The 12,180-nt window shown below is 40.9% G+C and overlaps 2 protein-coding genes across 2 annotated transcripts; both read right to left on the minus strand.

Annotated features, from left to right (window-relative positions):
* Positions 1-356: 356 nt before the first annotated feature.
* Positions 357-2,201, minus strand: JR316_0001701 (uncharacterized protein; the record flags this gene model as incomplete). Its single annotated transcript, XM_047887501.1, has 3 exons — positions 357-1,703; positions 1,820-1,961; positions 2,140-2,201. The coding sequence occupies 3 exons, from the start codon at positions 2,199-2,201 to the stop codon at positions 357-359; spliced, it is 1,551 nt and encodes a 516-aa protein (XP_047752424.1).
* A 5,940-nt stretch (positions 2,202-8,141) lies between these two features.
* Positions 8,142-9,503, minus strand: JR316_0001702 (uncharacterized protein; the record flags this gene model as incomplete). Its single annotated transcript, XM_047887502.1, has 1 exon — positions 8,142-9,503. One exon carries the CDS (start codon positions 9,501-9,503, stop codon positions 8,142-8,144), a length of 1,362 nt encoding a protein of 453 aa, XP_047752425.1.
* Between the last annotated feature and the right edge of the window lie 2,677 nt (positions 9,504-12,180).

Raw genomic sequence — 12,180 nt, forward strand, 5'->3', positions numbered from 1 at the left:
CTTGATGTCGTTGCGTATCCTTGCTAGGGGGGGGGGGGGGTGCTTTGATATATCTGAGAAAAATTAACCAGTATAACTACCGCACAAGTCCAACTTGTGAAATGGGCGGACCGACCAGATATGTTTTTTGACACAGGCTCTTTTCTCTCCAATTTGAACCCTTATCGGGGAGTTCTAGGGCTCAACTGTCCTGGTCGCAGAGCTACCCCCTTGTCAAACGTTATCTCACATACCCTGGACGCTTTTCTGGTTTCGCCTGAAAAAAATATACCATTCGATGTACATATGCTTCTATACACAACTACGATACCATTCAGCGTTATATTCGTCGTTTAAAGGCAGTTCTATTGTTTGATTCAAGTTTTACTTTCCTTTCGAATATCCATCGTCATCCCCTTTTCTTTTAATTGTTGAATATGTGTTCTGATATTGTATCTGCTCCTGTATTTGTTGAAATCGTTGTTGGTACCGCAGTCCCTGTTGATGAATGTAGTAATAAATTTGGTTATCGGCTGTATATCTGTTATCGGGATTGGACTAGCGATGTCAGGGAATTGTAGATGGTTTTTGGTTGTTTTCCAGTCGTGACGACGATACATCATGTCTACCACGTCTGTTGGATTGAACGCGATCAGAGCATCAGTACATGTAAAATTTTGAAGGTTTTGTAACAGGTATGTCGTAAATGAACATCCCAGCGGAGCGAGCGCTTTTATGAGTAGATCACTGACAATGAAATCAGGACGTTGTAGATTGAATGTGATCAGGGATGTCAACGGCATTAGAATGACAATCAACTCGAACTCTGTGATGTTGGCGTTGCTGAGCGTGAACTCCCGGAGCGTTTTGATACCTTTGGCACGGTTTTCCAAATTTACCAGGGCTATGCACCAAGTAGAATCTCCAGGTGAGTCCAGTTCTATAGCAAGGCTAATCAATGCCGGGGTTGTGATAGACGCCAGAATTATTGCTAGACTTGATGAATCGCCAGTTATTTGAAGGCACGTCAACCATTGTAAATCGATATCCGGTTTTTTCGCGTGTACATCAGTAGACCTGAAAATTCCTTTCGATATAAGTCGAATACGAAGGGTTCTGAGATGCGTTAGGAGATGGATGTCCTCCATCACTTCATTGACGGTAAACACTCCCCATTCAAACTCGTGGATGTTTGCCCAGTAAATTCCTAATAAATCTATGCTCGTGCCCGGCGATAACGATAGTTTTTGTAACGATTTTGCATGGGAAAAATATAGTTGGCTGGATACGTGGATATTGCTGGGCCATAATTGTATAAACTCGTCACAATAGAATGATGCTAGGCGATCGCTTGATTGTAGAAGAAGGTCGTAAAATGTAATGGGGAGTTTTAATTGCACGCGGTCTTTCGAGTAAATGTGGATATCCAGAGGCAGTATCGTGCCAGACCGGAGCAACCAGTCACGTAATAGACACTCCATCGTATTGAATGTTTTGGGCGATAAAGGTACCGACACCTTCGTCCAAAATAAAGGGATACCGTGGATTGTTCTGCGCCATTTTGCACAAATAGACGACAGATAGATATTACCCGGTTTTCGATATCCAGGTGGTAAATGCGAATAATCGTCCATTGCAATCTCCATGATTAAGTTCGTCACATCATCATTGAGTGTGTATAAGGGTTTGCCGGTATTACGACTGTAATACGGTACATCCTCGGACTGTTATGAGAAACACGATAATCAGCTCTTGTGTATGTCGATATTCTTCAAATTTTAATGGACAATACATATTCCAATAGTAAACTAACTCAAATGCAAATTAAAAGAATACATACCTCGTACGTTAGCGATGTGGTTTTGCTTGCTACGGTTATATACTTGGATATGTATGCTGATGGCCGTTGGTGTTCTTGTTCCTGGTTAAATTGACCATATTCATCTTTGATGTGATATGACGAGAATTTTGAAATGGGTTTGCTAGCAGGGTTATCCATTGCAGGAATCTGGCAGGAATATACTAAAGTATAGGGAGACAAGGAATGTGTAGATCGAGCGTAACTCCTGTACTGACAAATAGTACAACTTGGTATTTCCGATGGAGGGTGGGTATGCGCCTCGCCTACTGATTTTTCTCTCCCTCGTTTGAATGACTTACGTCGCCAAACTCTTTTTTGGATCAATAGGCCTAAAGCCTAACGCCAGTTTCTTTTTTGTCATTATTCGGTTGCGATCAAACGATATGGAGCTACTTCCTGTGAGTGTGTTTGCTTATAGATACGGTATAATGTTAATTGGAATGCAAGTTTCTTATTGTATAGTATTCTTTTCTAGAACGAAATATAGAAGGAGACGAGCAGTAGGGCTACCGGAGCTTACATAATGCACTTGATATTTTACTATACATTAGTCTATATATATATTCTTCTGCATTTGGAAAGTATATTTCCCTTTTGGAAAATGTAGAACAAAATATACATTGTATTACCTCTGAATGTGCTATACTAGTTTTAAATCATAGTAAATACTTCAAACTGCTAAAAACAATTGATAGAACTTTTATTACTATTTTTTTCTATTATTAAATTATTAAATAGAAATAATATTAATTAGTTTATTTGTTAAAATTCAAAGTAACAAGCTGAGTGATGATTATAATGTAAGCCGAATAGAATGTGATACTCTTATACATTTTTTAGCATTACATTTTTTAGTATACTTTTCTGTCAAGTTTAATATAAAATCCGATGCTTCGCGGAGCAAACATAATCACAATTATATCATAAAACACGTGTTTTACTTAAATTAAGATTTTAACAATATTCAGCAAACCAGATTATGGGAAAAAATGTTGTTGCTGCTTTGTGTAAGCCTCGTTCTGGGGTGCATCACATTTTAGCTATATACTATTGCATATTGAGCAATCACGTTAGTTTTTACTACTCGCTTCGATGTATTTATTCTTATTCTGTTAATTGACTTTTTTGCATTCTATAATTCAAAACAGAAATAGAAAAGATGTACTTCTCTTAGGGTTTGAAGTTTGTTTAAATAAAAATGTCACAATGAAAGCATCAAGTCTTCCTAGTATATGATAAAAATAGATATGGATATAATGTCATATAATATTTGATTAATAATAGTATTGAACTGAAAATAACATATTCTTTGGCTAAATTCAATAAGCCTTTATTGGCAGGCATAAGACCTATTATATATATATCAAAATATCCTTATATATAGCAACTCTGATCCGTTTGAAAGAAAGTAAGACGGTTTCGCTCTCCGATCATATATTTAAATTCCGACAGAGTTTACAATCTCCGATTGTATTTATTGTCTCCGACACAAACTGTCGTCTTTTAAACAAACTTCAAATCTCCGATATAATATTGTATCTCCGAATGAATATACTACTGGGCTTCAGTATCCGCTGGCAGTGCGTTATTGATATGTTTTTTCACACAATTACCGACATATATAGTGCCCGTTACACAAGATATTTATCGTATGTTAATTTCTCATGTTATATTATTGTAATAAAGATTTTACCATGAATCATTCAAAGAGATAGATACTGATTCCTTGAGTCGTGAAAGTTCTAAATTACTGAAGGCGCAGGAGAAGTCACTCCAATGGCTATGGTAACACTATGTATGGTTATATAGCTTGCTCTGTATACAGTATAGAAAAGTGTGGATGAAATCAGTAATGATCTACAGGTACTGTGTATCATGACAGTCTCGTTGCATGGAGATACACAGATCGTTCACTATTACCGGTATTCGGATCCCGTATCAGCTCTCGCAACACCGAGACATTGAGAGTCTTGATTTGTATTGTATGTATTATGTTCACTTCCAGCCTATGAAGCAAGTCGATCAAAGTCGAATAGAGACAGAAGATTCAGACAGATGGGCTACAATATAATTTTAGTCCATGATGTACGATTCGTTGAGACGGTTAAACGCGAACGAGAGTAATGAGGTTTTAGCAAAAGCTTCTCCCGCGAAGGCATGTGAGATATTACAATGGTGCGACAGCTTTTAAATGAATTCTATGTAATGACTCATACTCACTAGCAGCTCTATGTATCAGCGTCTAATACCACAAGCTCAATGATACCTGGTGCAAGAAGAGTTGCAACAGATTTGTGTCTGTGGTGTCATTGATTGGTAGCGATGCTACGTACAGGGTAGGTTCCTGTATACTATACAATATTATACATTATACATACAACTGTAAGTGACCATGTGAAGGCAATACGTGAGCGTAAGGTCCAAAAAAACGCGGATAGAGTGCACGGTCGGTGCAGGATTAAGAATGGTTACTGTGCCTCGGAGATGACGTGCTGGAGTTGAGAATTACCAAGCTTAAAACAAAGAAGTACCTTTAATCTTCAATAGATTTGTGCATCGAGACAAAAGTATAGGAATACACTCACGATTCGGACAAATCAAGTATAAAACCGGTTAGAACCGGTTATCTTGGACGTCCGTGTGCAGTACTCTTTCCCTGTTGAATAAAAATTCTATAATCTGATCAAACAAGCCACGTTCAAGCACCAGGACCCTCCGAGTACTGTCCACCTTTTTGTTTGATTTTGATTCTCAAATCCTGAAAAATCGACAATGCATGACAAGGCTGTCCAATCAAAAATGTTACCGACAAAGAGATCACTGCGCACGATAACATTGAAACCTTTTCATATCGTCTATGATTATAATACAATAATTTTATCTATGTTGTAGTATTACTCTATTTATGCACGTCTCACAGCCAGCTTCTGTTATACCGAATTTTCTTTCGTCAATCGATAAACCTGTGCGTCAATGTACCTACAATATTATATAAGTATCAGTCTATTAGAAAGATAGAGTGCTTACCGTTCATCATCCACAATGTTCCCTAACGTAGGACATTCGTCATAGATCTTATTCAAAAACACTGTTGTCCCAATCGAATAATTATACTTTAAAGCGGTTTGAGATATGGAGAGATTGACGGTCGACGGAGACCGTTTCGTCTCCAGGGCGTAGATATCCACCAGAAATGCACCGCATGACCCCCCCTCCCCTGCCGCCCTTCTAAGGGTGTCGACTCTACCTACACTGTGTTACTACTAATTATTGTCAGTAATACTTCGGGAATAAAGGTTAGATATGATGAAATAGCCTTGAATTGTGATATTACTGCGAGTTTGATCTGATCTTTTTCAGACAAGAACTCCCAATTACTGTTTAACAGGCGAGGGTGAGTGGGTTTTTATTGTGGGTATAGAGAGGATGTTTGAAATGTAAATTGGGTGAGATGCGGTTTCACGCGAGAAGTTAGGATGGTAGTCTTCCAGTGCTCTCAAATCTGAGAAAAAATAGACATACCCCTAAAGGAGCTTCCCATGGCCCGTATTTGAGGCTCAACAGGTACCTAACCCGGACAGACCAAAATACCTGGAGTTTATTGAGAATCGTATGCGTGGTCTTGCCGACTCTAACGAACCTACATTCAATCGGGGGGACATCATATGGATGACATTTAAATTGGCTTTCATCGTGAACGGTGAACATTGGTGGTCGGAAATCATTCCCATAGAGTTTGTCAGGGTAGGGAAAATACCAGAGCAGGTGCAAACTAAGGCCGATCATTCGCTTTTTCCTTCCCTTGGCGAGTCATTTCCTTTACTCTCCGCTGGAGACATCGTCGAATTCCAAGACGGTTAGCAAACGACTTCTCTTACGCCCTGTATACTACTGACGCTTGTGATATTATATTAACTAGATATTTCTCCGAGACCCCTTAAACGGGTCAAGTCACACGATTCAGTAAACGACAGGATGAGTTATCGGACGAAGAAGGTTCATAATGAAAAGGAAGGAGATATTCATATGGAAGACGAGTCCGTGGTGGACGACGACTATGTACATATTGAAGCTCCTGAACTGACTTCTAAAAATCGGCTCCGGTCAGGTAAAGGAGCGAAGAATGTTAATCGTTTGTGAAAAGTTCGCTATCATTAGCTATACGATAAAATTATGGGATACTTCATTGTTTGTTTAAACACGTGTAATCCGATATGTACTCAGATATATAACTAGATGAGTACCTAGATGTGTATTACATGTACAGTCTCCGTCCGAATTTATTTATTCGTACCAGTCTTAATCGATTGCGTTTTTTTGTAACTGTTCCTTTTGTATGATGAGTCGTTTTATATCAGTGACATCCAGCTGCGATTTTGAACGTTTAATAAGCCAGAAATTATTCGGTACGGTTGCACGTTAAATATAGCTCCTTGACATCTACACTAAAACTGTACTTTCAGAAGAATGTCGGAGGTGACGGATGGAGGTGACAAACTTACGGTGAAAGAGTTCCACCAGGTAAGTTTTGATACGCTATTCAAAGCGTTAACATGCGTTGGAGAGGATGGATCAGATCGTATACGAAGTGAGGAATGGTAGTGGAAGTTTTGTGCTAAGAAACACCGAATGACCGAGTTACAGCATATGCTCTCGGTACTTGCTGCCCTTGTTGTATGGACAAAGTTCAGACGCTACTTAGTATTTTGCAACATTGTAACTTTATTTTCTTCAAACCGTCGAGATCCTGGTGTAATATTTGGGGATACCCATCGGATTCGAGTATGTACACAGGCTGATATATGTAATGTCCGCGCAGAATGATAGGTTACGTATAGGGAAAGAGTATTCCGGGTTGGTTCGAGGGGTAGATCGTGTTTGCGGATGAAAGTGAGATAAGAATTCAGAGCGGAACCATATACTTTTTCAATTGACAACTCGACGGCTTCGCACAGGGCCAACGCTCTTTCGTGATACAACTTTTCCTTGAACCCAGTAGGGCGTTGTGGCTGGTATGGGCGGCGGGAAGAGGCAATTACTGGGTGGATGCTAATGCGCCCATGCCGGTGGTCGAAAGGGAGTGATTGTGAGGCAGGGGTTGAGTGACAGTGCTTTCTCCGGTATGTGGAGTACCCGGAGTTGGATATCCTTGTCAAGAACTAAGTCAACAGAGACTTTCAAGATTTCGTTGAAGGTGGTGTGCAGGCGAGAGAGTTAAAGAAGGCAAGAACTGTTTATTATGGAGACTGAAGTATGGTTAGACACGGAACACGGTGAGACCTGACGACATCAGTCTTACCTCAGGATGCGCGATGTCGATGAGCCGCGGCGAGCAATTGAGGATCCCGATTCTGACACGACTGAGAGCCCAAGGCGGTTAGACGCTTCTAAAAATAACGTGGGTGTTATAGATAGATAATTGTCAAGATGAGCAATGCGAGACACGCTCGTCCAAGCAAGAACCACGCGTTGTAAAAGTCTTTCGTTCTGGAATGCAAAGAAAAGGCCTAAAAGGAGACATTATGGTCTACACAAATGTGCGACGTGATGAGGAGGACTGACTGAATAGGGTACATTAGAATTTCAGGTATAAATAGAGGAGTAGGTGGATACGAAAAGGACACTGAATAATAGTCATTCACTCTCTATCTCATATCCCGAGAAAGAATTGTTCATTTTCCGAGCTTGGAACCTAGTCATTTTTCTCCGAACCTAAAGTATGTCTTTGTATAATCAGAAATACTCCACCGTTTCATCGTCTCATCGCACAGTTCGTATACAATCTCGTCGTTTACATTTGTTATCATTTATCAACCCTTGTCTTTATTATCTATGTTCGTCTTTTCAGACTACGATGCCTACGCTAGTAATACAGGCTTCACGTTGAAACTTTGTCTATTTCTAAATCTCTGTCAACACTTTTCCTCTCTTGCTTATCTGTCTGGCGGATGCCTACAGCTTACTCCCATATTTACACCCACACCGTAAACACATACTAACTTACACTATTTAAACAACAGAGACACGGATGATCTTTTTTAACGAAGAGTCTCATCCCGAAGTATGATATAGAAGTGAAATGTTTCTATTAACACATAGAGGTATTTGACCGTCAACGCACTAATTACCAAGAAAGACTATGAATAGGTAAGTGAATACTTCATCACGGATGCACGGTCAAGTTATTACACCGGTGATTCCGAGATTCACCGATAAATGTAAATGATCGTGCGTGTGTAAACTCTGATGTTTTGTGATCAGCAATATTGAATTATATACAACATAACAAAAAACACTCACGTTAAAACCCGTTGTCTTCTGGAAGGTCGATAAAAATCATATCAATTGTTATGCCCATATTCTTCAATGACTGCGCTTTCTTATCCCACTCCTTTGTGTGGCTCGGGGACAGATAACCGTTAAGGGGGGACCATTCTTTACAGTCGTGACTAACCCTGAACAAGGTGATAGGACGGACATCCGTGATCTTGTACTCTTGAGCGTTGGGAGCGAAAGCCCTGTTCTCCCAAAGTGCGAGTCGATGAACCAAAGTCGCGAACAAAGCGTTTGGTGTGAAGGATATTATAGCCCTGTAACATTCAAAGTCTTCGAGGCACGGGAGCAGACATCTCCCTCCGAATGCGAATGAAGGATCCAGAGAGGACACAAAGTAATCACTGAGGAGAAACTGTGGGCGATAAAATTTAAGGACTCGCATTGAGCATAGCCCTCTGAGGATCTCAACGACGTCATGTTCGCTGGTATCGATATCCGAAAACGTGCAGTGGGTCAGAGACTGGAACCAAGACGATCTTATCTTCATGTCTAATAAGGAATTAACCCAACATGAATCTCCGTCTGGAACTAGAGTAATGCATAGGATCGTTATGTTAGGCGCAGTAATCACATTGAGGACAGTCTGTAGATTCGTGGAATCGCCTTCGACAGCGAAGATTCCGAGATGGTTTAATATACAAGATTTTGCTTTGCCGAATTTTCGTTGTTCGTTATCGTCGAAGACCAGTTCCATGTCGTAGATATCCCGGAGCTCCCCGAGGAACACTTCGACATCCTTTACTGTGGTTTGGTACCAAGCAAGATCGCGCAGATGTTTCCAGTTGAACGTGGGGGTAGTAATGGAAGAATTTGAAATGTATACATAACGGAGATTTTTGGCCGGTCTGAAGTCGATATGATCGTGCAGATACAGGTCGAATGAGACGGTATGGAGAAGCGGGAATGGATCCGAGGATTGTGCTGTGGAAAAGAAAGACGACCAGATAGAACCAACGTCGTCACAAGAAAACTTTTCCCATTGCCTATGGGTACCAAGAATAAGTGATTTGAAAGTGGAAGGTAAATCAACGGCGACATCTGTGGTAGAGATACTGATGTCCAGAGAAATGTTCGTTGAAGCGCATTGAATCCAGTCCGCGAATAGCTCTTCCATTATCCTTAAGTTTTTTACCGATAACCTGAGTGTGATAAATCCCCAGTACATTGGACGTGCTCGTACGAAGTTTCTCCACTGGCTGCATACAGCGCCAATGGTAATCGGAGGAGGGGTATTAATCCCATCGGTACCCGCCCCACTGTCTGCATAAAACATACGGAGGATAATGTCCACTACATCAGTATCCAGGTCATTGAAGGTGATTTGCATGCGGTTGTTTTGTTCTGAATGGTGGCGAAGACGACGGAAGAGATTTCGAGAGTGGTATCGTTTTTTTGTTGACAAACGAAATACAGCATGGTCCACGATGGAATAGAAAAATCTTCGGCCTGGAACCATAGAACGAAAATGACGCCCTGATCGATGAAGACGAAGCGAGTTAACGGCAGGCATCTTAAAGACGGTTAAAAATTATATGACAGGGAAAAGTCAGTGATACAAGAATTTTCAAGAAAAGCAAAAGTAGTTACGGTGCTATACTGTCCTGAAAAAGTGGAAAGGAGACAGATGGACAGAGTCGACCGTCGATTGCCATGTTTGATTACTTATGTGTAGTAGACAGACGCACACGACGTTGATCTAAACGGGTACACTTCATAATCTTCGATTGAAATTTGGTCCAAAGCCGATTGAACCCTCAATCAACTTTTAGATTCGGACACTCGCTTGGGACTTTATGTTTGTTCGCGTTACGACTGGTAGTGTGGGACCGAACATACAAATAACCCTATATAAAGGGTACATACGTCTTTCGTTTTGAATAAAGAAGCGAGGAGACAGTAGTCAAAATTGGGTTGAATTGAACACATGTCGCGATGCTTATTGATTCATGGTCATAAGGAATCTCCGATTCTGTATACATTGATAAGTATTTAGAATTGATTCGGAGTCTAAATGTTATCTGGCAACAACTGTTATACAAGTATAACTCTATCGGCCCGAATATCCTAACGGATCAGCGATGCCGATTTTCTCTCAGCTCCAGATGTTTGGGAGAGTTCCGGCGGAGAATGGAAGCGGGGTCAAAAATTCTAACGAAAACCGCTGCATGATCGCTTTCCTATGTGAGGGGAAGTGGCCGATGTGATAAAAATGGGATATTTGGGGCCACAAAGGCGCGAAGCGTTCCCAGCTGATCATAGATTGGTCAGAATTTATCTCCCACTGGGATATGCAATGTGCTTCATCGACGACGATTGCATAAATCTTCTCGGTAAAATTTGCAGAACTAAGAAGCTGCCTAAATAGATTATGCCCGGGCACAGGAAATTTACCTTGCAGGGGAAGCGAGGGAAGTGCAAGGGAAGTGCAGTGCGGGAAGTGCGACGTGCGCGAGTGGCTGAGGGACGTGCGGAAGTGGCTGAGGGACGTGCATGTGCGTGCGTGGGTTCGAACCAAGTTCGAACCATGGTTGAGGCAGGTCGGGGTGATGTAGCGTGGGATAAATTGACTTCAAATAAACTCGTGTCGTCTTTCTTGGTTGTTACTATTCCTCTTTATTGAACGAGGCTTATACCACGAAATAAAGTCATATTGTGATAGATAGTAGTGTAAATAATTGAATAGAAGTAAATTTATAAGTTATTTAATGCATGATTGTGTGTTAAGCCAACAATTGAAGCCCGGGCTAGTTTGCAATTGGTGTGCAGCTATCCTTGTATGAATAAAATATTAAACCACATACCACGATTTCACTGTCATCCCCTTCTAGATCACCAAAATTGAAGTATTCTGGAAATCCGCCGTATGGATTTCACCCATCTTGATGTGGTCCCACATTGAGTCCCCACTGGTAGTGTCCTGCGATCACGGCACGCCCCAAAACTTCAAAAACTTCTTCAAAAAGCTGTAGGCAGTCTCTATCAACATTGATTTTGTTCTTGGAGGTGGGTTGTTCCTAAAATTGAGCTTATTGTGCTTCTTTGATAAGACGGTCATCAGAAAGGTCTGTAAACCTTGGATTTTGCTTGAGGCGATGAGCAATATAAAAAGTGAACACATGGGCGAGAGGTGGAAAGGATACCCATTTAATTTGCTTTTTAATGTCGTTGTTGGCAATTTTGCATTCAAACTAGTTCGAAATCTGGGTGCGTTCAACAATTTTCAGTTGACCAGTAAATGGACAAAACGGAAGCATGTGGTTTACGAACGTGGATTTGCGGAGGCATATAAGGCATAACTGATCGCAAACACTAAAAATAACTATGAGTTGCGTCTAACAGGAATAATATGCCTTTACACTGGAATTTGAGTCGGAAGTGCAGGGAAGTGCAGGGAAGTGCAGGGAAGTGCATGGGAAGTGCGCTGGACGTGTATAGGTATAATTTTCCATTGGGAAGTGCAAGGGAAGTGCAGGGAAGTGCAGGGAAGTGCAGGGGAAGTGCAGGGGAAGTGCAAGTGTCACGCTGAAGTTAATGACCATTTATGAATGGATAGACCCTTAGAAAAGTTGAGATTGAACAAACTTACGATAAGCGCCCATGGTATGTGGCACATGGTATACCCGTTGGGTCAGCCTTAAGCCTTTATTACCACATCAAAAGTTGCATATCTTGAGTGGTTCTATGTGCTTTCACATGAAAATGGTACATGGTACCCATTATAGATTAACCCAGTTATACTTTAGAAGGACTATAGTATTAGATATATTGACCGACCGAGTGACAAAATTGGGCTTTTGACGTTGGCGTATAGTCAAAGGTGTATGTCACATGTGACACTCTACTATCGAAATAAAAATTGTGTTAATTTTTGTTCATACAACACGTCGCACAGTATTTCAGAGGAAAAAACATACGGTACGACTTTTAGATACATCAAACACTCCAAAAAACTGATGTTTTTGACAATATTTAATAAGTACTACCGCGCACTTCCCCTGCACGTC

The sequence above is a fragment of the Psilocybe cubensis genome, chromosome 2 (genome assembly GCF_017499595.1).
Source record: "Psilocybe cubensis strain MGC-MH-2018 chromosome 2, whole genome shotgun sequence".
NCBI lineage: Eukaryota > Fungi > Basidiomycota > Agaricomycetes > Agaricales > Agrocybaceae > Psilocybe > Psilocybe cubensis.